We start from the raw sequence: 15,358 nt of genomic DNA, 5'->3' as shown, positions 1-15,358 counted from the left end.
GCTACTGCAGTCACTGCAGTGGGGGTGTGCTGAACGCTACTGCAGTCACTGCAGTGGGGGTGTGCTGAACGCTACTGCAGTCACTGCAGTGATGAAAGTTACTGCACAATAGGCTTAATATGATGAAGATGGCAAGTTTTATGTCTTGTTTAATTTATCTCAATTGAAAAAATGTTAATTTTTCCCTGTACCCCAAAAGATTATTTTTCATATTCTTGCCACGGCATGATATAATCCATGCACCACAAAAGTATCTCTCAGAAAAGCAAAGGTAAAGATGAGCTTAGCTCTGACACCCATGGTGTACAGACTTAAGGAAACCTGGGCCCTGCGTCCTTGCCCTAAGCTGGTCTTGGCTCGCTACAGGTCAGACATGTCCACAGAGATCATGGTTTGCTTACTCAAGCCTCCTGCACATCAGACTAGCAAGGGCCGAGAGGCTCTCACCTGTGAAAGCACTGCGGCAGACGCACTGGTAGTTATTTTTGAGCTGAATGCAGTCCAGGCTGCCCTCGGAGCTGCAAGGGTTGGACAGACATTCGTTGATGTCCCCCTCACACCGCTCCCCAGCAAAGCCAGGCAAGCAGCGACAAGTGTAGCCTCCGATCCGGTCTACGCACTGGCCGCCGTTAAGGCAGTGGGGGCCCTCAGCACAGTCATCGATGTTCTCCTCACACAGCAGGCCTATGAGAGAAGAAAGACAGAATTACGAAAATCCATACCCGCCATTAGCAGGGGATAAATGCCCTTGTGGTCTTTAGAGATTAGCTCGATTATAGTCCTCAATCTACAGTGGGAGCTTTTAAATTGGGCAAGGCAAAAAATATTCTTAGTCCATGCCAGCTGCATGCAGTTCGTGCAGTTGCTTCCTGGGGAGCAACGTGAGAAGAAGTTGCACCCTGAGGCTCCACCTGTACTTTACCTGATCCAGAGCAGCAGGGACAACTGTGCCATCTCAAGCACACAGGAGCCAAAGCTCAGGAGACTCTGAGAGTTTCCATCACTTATCAACCCTAATCAAACTATGAAAACAGTTCAACATGGAACACACTCTATCACTACATAGGCTATGCTGGGATTAGATTTGGGGCAATAGTATTTTATGTTTTATAAACATTGACTTTTTTTTTTCTTTAAAAGAGGATAGGTGCATGCCAGGTGTGGTGGCGCACGCCTTTAATCCCAGCACTCGGGAGGCAGAGGCAGGTAGATTTCTGAGTTCGAGGCCAGCCTGATCTACAAAGTGAGTTCCAGGACAGCCAGGGCTACACAGAGAAACCCTGTCTCAAAAAAAACCAAAGAGGATAGGTGCACTAATGTCTTTTATTTAAGACAACAACAGAGTGGAATTATCTTGCTAAGAATTTGAAGATTATTCTAGCTAAATAATGCACTGAAGATATATGAGCCATCTAGTTAAAATAACTGTGAATATGTTTAGAAACAACAAAATCATGACTATTCCACAAAGTAATTTGAAAAGGTTAAAAATGAAGATACTTCTATAATGTTTTGGTATACTTTATGAGAAGCAAGCCGTAAAAAGGGAAGGAGACACAGATGCACCTCACTGTCACTAGCAGTGTCAAAAGGCAAATGGCCGAGAGTATCAGAACCAGCTGTGTGGCCTCTCAGGCAAGTGCTCTGACAGAGGAGACATGGACAGACGGAAGACATACATTATCTGATTATGCGACTCCATGACAAAGGCATGCTCACTGTATTATATAATGAATGTAATATGATCTCAAAAAGATATCAGCAATACTTTTTAATGGCAAACTGACTCAAAAATGATATAGAAAAACCAAATCACAGCCAGGAGAGCATGAAGAAGAGTCCTTCATGGTGAAAAGTTTCTCGTGAATCGACTGACAGAACAACAGCCCAAATGCATGCGGAGCTTAGAACTTGATAAAAGTCCCATCCCAAGTCATTGCAGAAAACATCAACCATCCAGTCACATGGGAAAGCTACTTCAGGATTCTAGCCCAGGATAACACAGAAGAATGTCTTTATTAATTTTGGAACATGGATGATAAAATCAACTACCACTCAGATGCAAGCAGCAATAAAAAAGATGGATAAATTCAACATGATTAGAAATAATCTGCATGTAAAAAAATCACTAAAGACATCTGAAAGATTCCGACCTCAGAATAAGACATCTGAAAGACTATAACCTCAGTACATCAGGAAAATATCCACACCACACAGCAAAGAGAAACAACTTCTGCACAGAGTAAGGATAGACAGTCTATCCAGAAAGGAGGAAGGGGTAAATCTCAGAGGGAAAACAGAAACTCATAAATATGCTAGATGCTGAATTACACAGAGAGGATGCCGCCAGCACTGCCACTTAAATGACACTTCAACTCGGTATAGTGGCCCAGCAGACCCTATTTCTGAAAACACATTCTGTAACAAGCACTTATATGTGTCCCTTCAAAAAAAACAAACCAATGTCTATCACAATTAAGCACAATACATAATGTTGTCATAAAGGGGAATTCTGAAACTATGAGAAAACACTGAAGAAGTTTCCTATTTTGGTATGAAAATATTCCAATTAAGTAAAAAGGTTAGGAGAAAGACAGCACCTTGATACATCTTTAGAGTTAAAAACGGAGGGGTAAAACTACCTTTGTATTTGGCTCCTACATACATAATGCAATTCTGAAAGATAGCCTTGTAATTCCTCTAGAGACGCACAAGAGGCTGTCTGCAGTGTGAGGGGAAAGGGAGGGTGGGGTGCTGGGGGTGAGTACAGTGGGGAACGTGTCTTTACTGCATGTCTTTCCATGCATGTGTGGACATGTTTACCCTGCCCACATGCACATAACACCTTATCTACTCACAGATTAGATTAAACTGGGAACCAGAAAGTGGAAGCAAACAAAGCGAGGACATGTTCCCAGTCTTACAGGATACTTGATGTTTGGCATGAGGAGTAAAATAAGCATAAAGCATCCATGTGGACAGAACTATCAGTGATACACAGCTTATCAAGTGAGCGTGACCTCATTCTTAGCCTGATGCAAACACAGGATGACAGAAGTGTTCCAGGTTAGCCTATGCCCTGGAAGCAGGAGGTGTGCATAGGCAACATCCAAGGCCTGGGAGTACAGTGCTGAGAACAAGCACTGGGATAACTCACTGTACTGTGAGAGAGCAGTCACAGATGGACAGGATGGATGGATAACCAGAGAGGAAGAGTCAGAACAAATATACACTATGTCAGGCACCTGGAAATGCACACAGGACATAAGCAACAAACATTCAAATAGAGCACTGGAAGAGAACCACACTATAACAGACCATTAAAAGGCAATCTTGGAAACACTACAAAGGAGAGCCAGGAATCCAGAGACACCATCAGTAAGACTAACTTAAGTTCTCGGTGAAGAACACAGCAGGAACATCAGTGAGCTCAAAAAACAGTCAACAGGTCAGAAGATACACTGCATTATTATTCTAAGCTACCACAAAGAAGTATTTAGGAGCCAAGCAGTGGCATAAGGCTTTAATCCCAGCACTCAGGAGGCAGAGACAGGCAGATCCCTGAGTTCGAGGCCAGCCTGGTCTACAGAACAAGTTCCAGAAAAGCCAGGGATATACAGAGAAACCCTGACTCAATACAACAACAAAAACAAAGAAAAAGAAGGAGGAGGAGAAGGAAGAAGACGAGAAGGAGGGGGGAGAGAAAAAGAGATTGATTGATCAGTCGACTGAATGATTGATTGATTGATTGAGAAAAGACAAAAATCTCATTGTCTTAGGAGATGTTCCACTCTGGGACTGGATGCATCTATGTCTATGTGGTAGTCTGTGGTACAGTACAAACGCATGCCCTCTCCTAGGCTCTCAGCCTCCACAGGCCATGGAAGAACACTAGTGAGTGGTTCTGACACACCTCTGGGAACATGATGTGTGTCACTTCCGCACTGAGCGAAAGCCCCCGCACAGCCCTGTACATTTTCTCCACCTCTGCTGAGGCAGCCTTGGAGCCTACAGCCCCAAAGCACAGAGACAGGCAGCAACCCAGCACTAGGAATGCAGTAGTAGCACCTGGAACTTCGTACCATGGGACTTGCTACCTCTAGACCAGGAAGCATGTAAGGAATTTTAAAGCAGTTAGTTGCAGGCTGGTCCTCAGCGCTCCCTTCCCTAAGACTCATTCTGCACTACGTACCTATTAATGGAATATTCTTCTGCCTTAACTTAACTAAATTTGATCTCTAGGGAAAAAAAGTTATTCAAATGCACTGGCACAAAAGTCTATGTAAACACAAAGCCAGCTCTGAGGGTCTCCTCTGATTGCTGCCTAAATGTACGACTGCTATCTTTGCCATGCTGCTCACAGGCTATGCAGAGCCTTCAGCACCAGATGTCCCTAACAAGCAATGCTCTCTCCAGGAGACAGTCTGGAGCAAGTGGCAATTCCCAGAGCACACTGATGCTCTACAGTCCACAGTCCAGGGGTGCAGCTGCAGGTGCAACAGCACAGCCTCCCGTCTGCAGCCTCCTGGGACAGCAGCCAAACACATCTCATAGATTCCCTCATTCTATGGACACAGACTTGGCTAGCTTAAACAATTAAAAAGCAGGCCTATGCGGATTCACTTCCTTTAAAAGGCAGACGGTTGATTTCACTTGAAGCATCAAAAAACCTGGTTAGCCAGGGTTATTGACAATTCTGTATTCTGTTTCCTGAACATAAGAAACAGCCAAACCTACATGGACGCTGGCAGGAGATCAGAGTGAGAGTGGGTGAAGAGTAAGTGGCTACAATGAAGCCAGTCTTCTTTAAATTGTCTCAGTTTTTAAAAGGTGCTTCAGCACTAAGAATGGATGTCAGACCCAGGGAATGGCCCTGGCTGAAAGAGTAAGGCAGACTGCGTACCCCGGGTGCCTGGGGGGCAGGAACACTTGAAATGGTTCACAAGGTCGATGCAGGTGCCTCCATTCTGGCAGGGTTGGTTCTGGCACTCGTCCACTTCATACTCACAGTTGACACCCTGATATCCTGGAACACACTGTCAGGAGAGAAGGACACAGAGAAAGGGGTCACTGCTGCAGACTGACCACAGGGCCAAGCGAGAGTTCAGGTTACCATGACTTTGCTTCCATCCCACTAAGCAACTATGTATCTGTCCCTTTGTAACCATGGCATTCTCTGCTGCTTCCTGGTGCAGGGTCACATTTACCTATTTCTCTTCTAGCCCCTTCACCCCCCAAAGCCACTTTAAAGGAAAGTGAGGACTGTATGTTCTGAGGGTCATTTTCATGACATCCCCCAAGCAAAACTTCCAGGTAAGGATTTCCTCATCCATGTAGTGCACACCCCTTCACACACGATGTGCAGCCTAAGGCTCAAACTGCACGTGCATGCAGTAGTAAAGACGACGTGCCCATTGCATGATTGTGTGAATGGGTAAACAATGAGGCTAAAGGCAGTGGGCAATGGAGGGTGGGGGGTGGGGGGAAGACTATGGAGGGTGGTGGGCAATGGAAGGTGGGGGGGGAGATGAAGGGCGGAGGGGGAGATGGAGGGCAGGGGGCAATGGAGGAGTTGGAAGAAACAAGACTTGATAAGGAAACAGACAACTGTGGGGGAAGTTTCATTTAGGCACCTCTATGCCAACAGTGTCTGCAGAGGAAGTCCCTCACAGCACAAGAAGACAGAGTAAGAGGAGAAACAAACTTTGAAAGAGGGGATACCATAGCTTAAAACTATGTGTGGTGACATTCAGTGACCCAGCAACAACAGTCTTACAGTGAGGGAGCTCCCGAGGGAGTTCAGGCCCCTTGGACTCCAGAGTTGACTACCTAGGACACACTCACTGTGTGTCTTTTTGCAGGCCACACAAGGCAAGCGATATTAAATGGCTATAATTCTGCTCATATGGGCTACTAAAAAAAAGTCAGATGTGTAGAAGTTTGAGTTCAGCAGTGGCAGGCTTTTGAACTAAGAGATTGCGGCCTGCTCTGAGAGCGGCCTGCTCGGAGATAAACAACGGAGGCAGCGGGAGAGAAGCCTTCTGTTGTTGCTTGGTGGTCTGGTGGGTTTCAGGTTCCCATTCTGGTGTTTGTTTAACATCTGGCTCTAACTTCTATCAGCTCAGACATTGAAAAAAGACACATCCTTAAACATTACAGTAACCCTGAGCATGGAGCTGCGGCACAACAGGTGACAACACACTTGTTTGTTTGTTTGTTTTGGTGTGAGCGAATTACTCATTGGCTGATGAACTAACTGTATTGCTCTTCAGGAAGCGCAGGGACTACTGTACTAGGTGAGCTTGCAGGATGCCAACATAGAGAGCAAACCAGTTAAGGAGGGAAGGTCCAGACTCTGTGAAGATATCTTACCAGAGCTACGGGAAAGCACGGCTGAAAATAAAAACACTGGCTGCCGAACACTACGGTAAGGGCGAGCAGACATTTATACTCCATAGGACACAAACCGTTGGACTTGGTAACCAGTTTTTAACACCGGCACTATGTCATCGGAGCCCTCTGAGCTCAGCCATCTCCTCACCTCACATCTGTATCCTCCAATGAAGTCACTGCAGGTGGCACCATGCTGGCATGGATTGGATGCACACTCGTCAAGCTGCTCCTCGCAGTAGCTCCCCGTGTAGCCCAGGGGGCACTGGCAGTGATGGGTGTTGCCAGCATTGATACAGATGCCCGAGTGCTGGCATAAGTGTTCAACAGGTACTCCTGGGCGCCAGGTGAAGAGAGACGCATCAGAGAGAGAGTGACCCACGGCAGGTTCAACCCAAACGCAAGTGAGCCTGGCTAGTGGCTGCTCTAGGATTTGCTTCATCTGTGTCTAGTTCTTCATTTCAACCGCCTTTCTCTCTGGGATCTCTACGTGTGCCTCTAGCCTTTCTTCAGACCCTTGACCCTTCAGTACTGTGCCCTAAGATACCAGCATGTATGTCAGTACCTGATGCTTGGGACAGAGCTCACCTTTCTGCAAGGCTGCCGCCTTACAGGACACGTTGAGCACATCACAGTATGCACCGTCCCATCCAGGCGGACACAGGCAGTGGGGCCTTGCCTTTTCCTGAACACAAGTTCCTTTGTTTTTACACGGAGACCGGCTGCAGAGGTTCACCAGGGTCTGAAGCGGAGGCAAGGATGTACATGCATCAAAATCCAGACACCATAAATGAAGTCTCTAATTACAGTGTGTCATAAGATGTCAAAGGAAAGGATTTGTTTTAGAAAGAAAGGGACACCTTCACAGAAGCCTTCACTGGGCACACTGTCCTAGACACACTGTGTCACTTTACAGCCTCGTTTGTCTGGCCAGTGTCATTTTGAAAGCCCTTACCTCAGGAACCTAACCACTCTAGAGGCTCAGTAAGCTGTTATCCCCAGAGCATTAGACAGGACTCTATGAGCATACATGGCCTCCCTGCAAGGCTGGCAAGGGCTATAGCTGCTGTCTGGGCCCCCGCTTCCTATGTTAACCCCGCAGGACCACATGCACCCTGACCACTCCTGCCTACAGGAAGAAGGGTGAAATGATCCAATTCAAAAGCCTAAACGGTCCACAACCTTATTTTCAACGTCAGGCTCACGAATAACATGAGGCAGAGATGGGGCTGCCTTCCTGACACAGACTGCTGCTGGCTGAGAGACGGTCAGTGGCGGGTGGGGCAAGAGCAAGCTGCTTCATGCGAGCATGGCCGCTTCTGGGTCCAGTGTCATCCAATGTGGTCTCTAATTAGTCACGTATTCATGAGCTCTCTGAGTTCTGTCACTCTTACAGAAGATGTAAAGTGGCACAAATCACCATTTGTATGTGACCTTGGACAGTTTAGAAACTGTCCTTTCTGGGGATCAGGTGGAGGCTACTTCTCCTCCATAAATTGGGAGTCAGTTTCCTATGAGGGTTCCTTCCATCCTAAGATTATAACAGATTTATATTTCTGTATTTGAGTTTTAAGGATGCACAGTTTGGTGATGGCTATGTTATAACACTGTAAACAGTACCCCTGGTGTTCTACCTGGTGTTTACTGGTTTGATTTTGATTGTCCTGTCTTGTGTTTGAATATGAAATGACCTCAGAGGCTCACGAATTAGGGGGTTGGTTCTCAAGGATGGTATCATTTTTGAACAATTCTGAAAACTAGAGGAAATGCCAGCTGGAAAGGGGGCTCCCCGGGTACTTGTCTGGGGAAGCTACATCTCGTTCTTGGCTTTCCCTGCCTCATCTGTCTGTCTCTGTTTCCTCTCTCCCTCTCTTCCCTTGTCTTTTCCCCTTCCCTTCCCCTCCTCTTCTCCTGTCCCTCTCTGTTTCAGGCCACCATGAAGAGTCCTACACCAGCTCTGCCCCAATGACTCTTACTCTTGTCTCAGGCCCATGAACAGAAGCAGCCAGTGAAGCCTAAAATCTCTGAAACCCCAAACCCCAACCAAACTCCTATTAAGTTGTTGTTGTTGTTTAGGTTAGCAATGAAAAGCTCACAACCATTCTTCCTGCATAGGCACTGCGAAGGTGTGTACGTGCTCGCTGTCAGTCACAGTTTCCTCTTGGTAAGCCTCTTCAAACAACCAGAAGCTTATTAGCCCATATGGCATTGCTGGTGTCACCAGCCTGGACCCTTCTAGCTATCAATAAGGTGGGTCCGGCACCTCAGGGAGCACCTGGGATGCAGTCCTCTCTTCTCAAATGGTTCACCCTGCCTGGGAAGTAGACAGAGTCCTTGGCTACTGTGGGGAGCCGGGTGGGCGGGCGGATGGGAGGGAGGCTGATTACCTGACAGTTTTTCCCGGTGTAGCCCAAGGGACAGATGCATCGGTAGGTACCCAGACCATCAACACACGTTCCCGCATTCAGGCACGGGTTAGAGCTGCACTCATTGATATCATGGAGGCAGAAGGGACCAGTGAAACCCACAGGGCACACGCAAGAGAAAGAGTTGATTCCATCAACACACGTGCCGCCATTGAAGCAGGAGCTGAGGAGCAAATGAGAGACAACATCAGCTATGTGAACTGAGGCCCCGAGCTGCTACTGTAAAGTCTGGCTGCTGAAATGTAGGATGTCGGGGCTGGAGAGATGGCTCAGTGGTTAAGAGCACTGACCGCTCTTCCAGAGGTCCTGAGTTCAATTCCCAGCAACTACATGGTGGCTAATAACAATCTGTAATGGGATCCGATGCCCTCTTCTGGTGTGTCTGCTGATAGCTATAGCGTACTCATATACATAAAATAAATAAATAAATAAATCTTTTTTTTAAAAGGCAGAGAAATATAGGATGTAACTGGACAAACACGTCTGAGACTCCAATGCCTATGCCCAGTAAGTTTTAAAGTCTTCTAAACTAGACTGGGGGTCAGAGATTGCAGTATCAACTTCCTTCCTAATACCCATCTTAGGAGCATCTGGAAGACAGATCTGCCTAGAATCCTGAAGAGAGTTGGTTTCCATAACATATTTTATCATTATATCAATCAGCCTTACATGAAAAGTCCTAAATAGCTTTTCACTCTAGATTTCTTTATGAAAGAGAATAAACACATTGCTAAAATAATAAAAAGAAATCAAACAGACCTTCTAAACAGTACTTACACAGTGGTCAGATCTACAGAGAGAGAAATCTTACAGCTAGAACAAAGAGACAAGAGAACAGACCAGAATTGATGGCTCTGCTGCTGCTCCATGGCAAGAAAGAAGTAATGCTATCTATTTAGTCTAGCCCACTAAAGCCTTTCAACCTCTGACCTTTGACCTTCCAATTACATGTCTTTCAAAAACTGAGCAATGAGAGAGGACTGTGGAAAGGGTCTCAAGTGCAGCTCATCCTTGCCCTACAATCCTGGCATTGTATTGTGATGTGCTGTGATGTTACCTCCCCTCCCTCCCCTTCCCTGTGAGCTGCTGTGATGTTACCTCCCCTCCCTCCCTCCCACCCTGTGAGCTGCTGGTGCCCAGGTCCACCCTGCTCACCTCTCAGTGCACTCGTCAATGTTGTTTTCACAGTGGACTCCGTGGAAGCCCGCAGGGCATGTGCAGGTGTAACTGTTGACATAGTCGGAGCAGGTCCCGCCATTCTTACAGGGCTCGCTCAGACACTCATTCATGTCTGTCTGGCACTTGTCGCCTATGAAGCCAGGATGACACTGGCAGGAGAAGGTATTCACTTTGTCCACACAGGAGCCTCCATTCTGGCAGGGGTCTGAGACAGGACAAAAGAAGTGGGACTCAGGACAGCAGCACTGTGAAGGCAGATGACCCAGGCCAAGCCACACCTTTAAGAAGCGCGTTCCAGCCCCCACATTTGATCCATTTCATTTATCCTGACATGAACCCTAGCATGAAAAATGAATTCAGTTATCGCTTACCTGAGATTTTTATGTTTAAAATCAAGATCAATCTAATCTATATTAACACTATTTTATAACTAATAGTCATAAAACTTCCATTGATCCTCCACATATATGTAAATCAATTATGTGGCCTAATTGATACAATATTGGGAATATTGATAAGTATTTTCAAAACATGCTTGTGGAGGCTGAGGGGTCAGGTTATAGATTCAGTCTGTTCCAAGAACACTGCATAAATCAATCACCTTTCCTGTACTTCTCTCTCACTTTCTTCTTCTTCTTCTTCTTCTTTTTTTTTTTTTTTTTTGTAAATCACTTCAGTCAGAGTAATGTCAACAGGTCCTGAGTTATAATCATAGCAGGGCCTTACACAATCTAATGACAAAGGGACTAAAGCAAAAAAACCATGACATTGCTGCTGGCATTCAGGGTGTTAAGTTAAAATGGCAGAAACCATCACAAATATGAAATGAAAATTTAAGCAATGACTTGAAAGGCCAAGTGGGCTCTGCTTTATCAAAGAGCCATTTAACACACCCCAAAACATGTTCAAGAAGAAAAGAGTCAGGCTTGGTGGTTCACGCTGTAAGCCCAGCATTTAAATGGTGAGGCAGGAAAACTGCTATAAGTTCGAGGCCAGCACAGGCTGTAAAGGGACTCGCAGGGCAGGCTGAACCCTGAGAGTAAGGAACTGAATTCTACCCAGATTCTTCTCCAGAGAGAAGGAAGAAATGATCACTACCAGATCCAAGAGGGAAAATTAGCATACATCTCATAACTATTCAGGGTAAAATAAGACTTATTATTAATGAACCAGTGCCAAAAATTTGAAAATAAGTCAGTTAGGTAATGTGCCAGGCATGTTTTTCTTGTTATGTTTTGTTCGGTCGACTCAACACAAACCACAGTCATCAGAGAAAATGCCATCATCAGATTTTCCTGTAGGCAAGTCTGTGTTGGCGTTTTCTTTATTAATGATTAACATGGGAGGACCCCAGCTTACTGGGGATTCTGGATTCTATGAGAAAGCAGGCTGAACAGCAGAGCTGACCCTGGTGGTGGTAGAGCAGGTGAGCCAGCCCTAGGGTGTGGATATGAGTGTGATGCCCTGCCTCCTTACCCCCCAGCCACCTGCAGCTAGTCAGGAGAGCTGGCAGAGGGCATGGGAAAGAGCCGGAGAGCTAGCCCTGCCCCCTCAGTGGCTATAGCATTTATGGGAGCACATCCAGCACCTTGCCTAGGAAGCACGGCAGAGCTGAGTGCAGTGCAGGAGAGGTGACTCTGCCTCCTGCAGATAGTGACATAGGTGGCCCAGCCAAAGTAGTGCTGAAGAGCTCGCCCTGGTGATGAGGATAAGCTGTAGGCTAACCAGCTCAACTACCATCCAGGCCCAGATCCAGGGCTCTGAGTTAGCCTACAACAAACTCTATATCATCTGTGAATGCAGGGACACAAAAAAGGGCCAGTTCTGCTGAACCAAAGCTGCAGGACCTCCATGATCCTGCGCAACAACAGGTTAACCAGGAGGAGTCTAGGTGAGGATCCAATATTATTGATGTCACAGAAGCTGGAGGTCTCAAACCAGACCAATGACTCACTATAATGAACATGCAAGTAAAGATGTGTGGAGAAAGGGGTATACTGTGGGACACACTGTGACACACTACAGTTTCCATGAGGAGATGTTTTCTATGCCTTGGTTTTTCATTTGTTTGTTTGTTTGTGTGTGTGTCTTATTTTGGGAAGGAGGTTGCAAGGGTAATGGGGTGAATTTGAAGGGATGGAAAGAAGTAGGATTGGGTACATGATGTGAAACTCACAATCAATCAATAAAATAATAATAAAAAATAATGTGGGATAAGGATTTCCATTATGAAAAAGAAAGAAGGAAAGAAAGACAGAGGAAGGAAGAGGGAGGAAGGGAGGGAGGAAGGAAGGGAGGGAGGGAGGAAGGAAGGAAGGAAGGAAGGAAGGAAGGAAGGAAGGAAGGAAGGAAGGAAGGAAGGAAGACTGAGCAAGTCATAGAGAGCAAGCCAGTAAGCAGCACCCCTCCATGGCCTCTGCATCAGCTTCTGCCTCCAGGTTCCTGCCCTGACTTCCCACAGTGATGACTACAGTAGTACGATGAAATAAATCCTTCTCTCCCACATCACTTTCAGTCACAGTGTTCATTAGAGCACTAGAAACTTAACTAAGACAGATGGAATCTCTGAAACATATTTCACCAAAGCTCAATCCAAACCAAACTAAAGTAATCAAAAGTTAAGACTCAAAAAGAGTAAATCTTAAAACAGATTTAAAACTTGGCAATAATAATGATGATGATGATGATGGCAATAAAGAGTTCATATCTTGCTGTTTGGGAGGAGTACACACCCATTGTGCACAACATCTTTAAGAAGAAAGAGAAGGTAAACTCCTATTATAACATTTTTATCTATAATGCCTAAAAACTGGAAAAGCAAACAAGTAACAATAGCACAGGTAAAAATAATCCAAAAGTCTAAAATGCAAAGCTCTGCAAAGTCTGAAACCCCATGAGGGTCAGCATCACGTCACAGGAACAACTAAAATTCATAGCACAGTCAGCATTCAGATGCATTGAAAGAATTGCATCACATTACCTTCGGCCTACTCATGCACGATACATATGAAAGCATGAACGCACCTCATGCTCCTACTTGAGTCACATCCCTAAGATGCGAATACCCTAAAACCAAAAGGCCTGGAACGGGTGAGTGTCCGATGCTCAGCCCTGAAGGCTGATCACGCTCAATGTACATAACCAGCATGGAGACCACTCGGCAATATGACAGAAGACACTAGTGGTGGTATCGACATGAACCAGCCTGAGATTACTGACAAGAGAATGCCTATACAGATGCATCTATATAAAGTATGACTGTATCTATAGTGGCAGAGGCTGGTCTGTGCTGGCGTGAGACAAGGAGGTAGAACAGGCAGAGCTACAGAGGGACTTTTAGAGGAACATTCATGATGGTTTTCTCTATCATTTTGCCAAAATTGGATGAGTTCTACCAAGTATTAAAATACTTGTAGCTTTTGTATGTTTATTACCCTTCAAAAATCTATGTTCTCACAAAGCTACCACAGCACTGTCTGTAGCTTGTCAGCATTTAAAATGCTGTAGAGAGATGCTCCAGACAGATTCTACTATTTTGATTTCTAAAGACAGTAGCTTCAGACGGAAGACTTAAAAATACTGGAGTGTGGGGCACTGATATCAGTGTAGGGAGCATGGCCCACCCTTGACTGAGCTTTCTCTACCTGGGCCCTGGGGGCAGGTATACTCACTGGCAAGGCAATCATTGATGTCCTCTTCACAGTCCATACCACTGAAGCCAGGAGGACACTCACACATGTAGCTGCCCTGAGTGTTATGGCAGACACCATTGTTCATACACGGCTTGGAGACACACTCATCAACGTCAACTGTACATCGTTGACCTATGAAGAAAGGGTAATGAATAGGCAGTCTTTCGAAGAAAATCCCCACAGAAATCAAGGCAGTGTGTAAGCTTAGGTGGGTGTGAGTTTCAGTGCACCGTGAGCTTAGGGTGTTTTGATGCAGGAGGCAGCCTGATTGGTCCGATGCAGGAGGTCCCTGAGAAACCCCTCCCAACTGCTACTTATAGCTTCAAACACTTGGGTTGGAGGATCTCAGTTACTTGAGGACTATAAAGATTGAACCTGTGAAGGTGTTATGAGCCCTTCCAGCTAGTAGCTCCGTACAGAGATTACAGGTGTCAGCATGGTCTCCATGTCATCTGAGGGCCCCGTGGCTTTGTTTAAAGGACAGCATCATCCAGCATCACTACCTTGCCAGCCAGGTGCACACAAGCAGCTGAAGCTCTCAAAATTGGGTGCCTCTTTACAAACAGCAGCATTCTCACACGGGTTTGGGGAACAGGGAGCCAACACTGTTTGACAGTTCTTGCCTAGAAAACAAATGACAGTCTGTGATAAAGAATCAACCAAGGAAAAGAAGGCATCTGGAGACTGCAAACACAGATGCGCTCAGAAACCGAGGCTACAGCAGCAACCGAGAGGTTCTAGCTCGGCGCTGTGGCATGACCCTGTAGGACAGTTAGTTCCTCATGCTGAGGTGACCCCAACCATAAAATTATTTCCATTGCTACTTTGTAACTATAATTTTGCTACTGTTATGAGTCCTAACATAAATATCTGATGTGCAGGGCATCTGATATGCACATGACCCACAGGTTAAGAACCATTGCTCTAGGATCTGAGAGACACTTGCTCCTTCCAATATTGGCGCACTGCAGCTAATCTGGTGACCATGGGCAGCTCGTTTAGCTCTCTGAGCCTTCCCTAGCATGTCCTCAGGGAGGATTTCTGTGGACTAAATGGGAAGCACACTGTAAGTCCTGTCTAGCACCCAGTGAACCCTCAGTCTCTCTGCTGGCTGCTTCCTCCGCTGTTATCACTGGGGCCGACTCTATACATTGTATACCTGCATCTCTGTTGCCAGGCAATCTCTACTGCTATCAGCTGCCTGCCAGTGGATGCTTCCTGCCTTAGAATACTGAATTCACACTTAGAGAAAAATTAAAATTAAAAATGATTCCACTAAAAAGAGGATCAAGGTATGTTTTAAAACACATTGGTGTTTGAGAAGGTGAATCACAGACTCAATGCTTTCACATGTGCCTTTACTCACTGAGGAAGTTTACAGGATACTGATTTGTTTCTAAAGTCAAGTTACCACAAAGTCAACTTTAACAGTCATCTTAAAACTCTGTATTTAGAAAGAAAAACACATTACCATGAATTTTCTCCACAATTTTGTGTTACAATGTCAAAAGAATAGATGCCACTGGACCAAGTAGGCATCTGGTTCTAAACATCATATATAACTTTAAAACCCCAAAGAGTAAAACACAGGGCTGGGGGTGTAGGTCAGCCACAGAGCCCTTGAGGATGACCCACAATAGCATGGCTATGTCATCTAAAAGTTCACGCCAA

At 45.7% G+C, this 15,358-nt stretch overlaps 1 protein-coding gene across 1 annotated transcript in view; it reads right to left on the bottom strand.

Annotated features, from left to right (window-relative positions):
• The window catches only part of Notch2 (notch receptor 2), a 134,685-nt gene that overhangs the window by 18,073 nt on the left and 101,254 nt on the right, over window positions 1-15,358 (bottom strand). Inside the window, exons 16-23 of the mRNA XM_021195250.2 lie at window positions 14,191-14,310; window positions 13,667-13,819; window positions 9,972-10,200; window positions 8,778-8,979; window positions 6,979-7,132; window positions 6,542-6,726; window positions 4,904-5,036; window positions 448-684 (exon numbers count right to left, since the gene is read on the bottom strand). Coding sequence (XP_021050909.1) covers window positions 448-684; window positions 4,904-5,036; window positions 6,542-6,726; window positions 6,979-7,132; window positions 8,778-8,979; window positions 9,972-10,200; window positions 13,667-13,819; window positions 14,191-14,310 — 1,413 coding nt within the window. The remainder of the gene's footprint in view (window positions 1-447; window positions 685-4,903; window positions 5,037-6,541; window positions 6,727-6,978; window positions 7,133-8,777; window positions 8,980-9,971; window positions 10,201-13,666; window positions 13,820-14,190; window positions 14,311-15,358) is intronic.

Source organism: Mus pahari, chromosome 4 (assembly GCF_900095145.1).
Source record: "Mus pahari chromosome 4, PAHARI_EIJ_v1.1, whole genome shotgun sequence".
Classification (NCBI taxonomy): Eukaryota; Metazoa; Chordata; class Mammalia; order Rodentia; family Muridae; genus Mus; species Mus pahari.
Note: the sequence above shows the minus strand (reverse complement) of the source record. Positions and strands in the feature narration are given on the sequence as shown.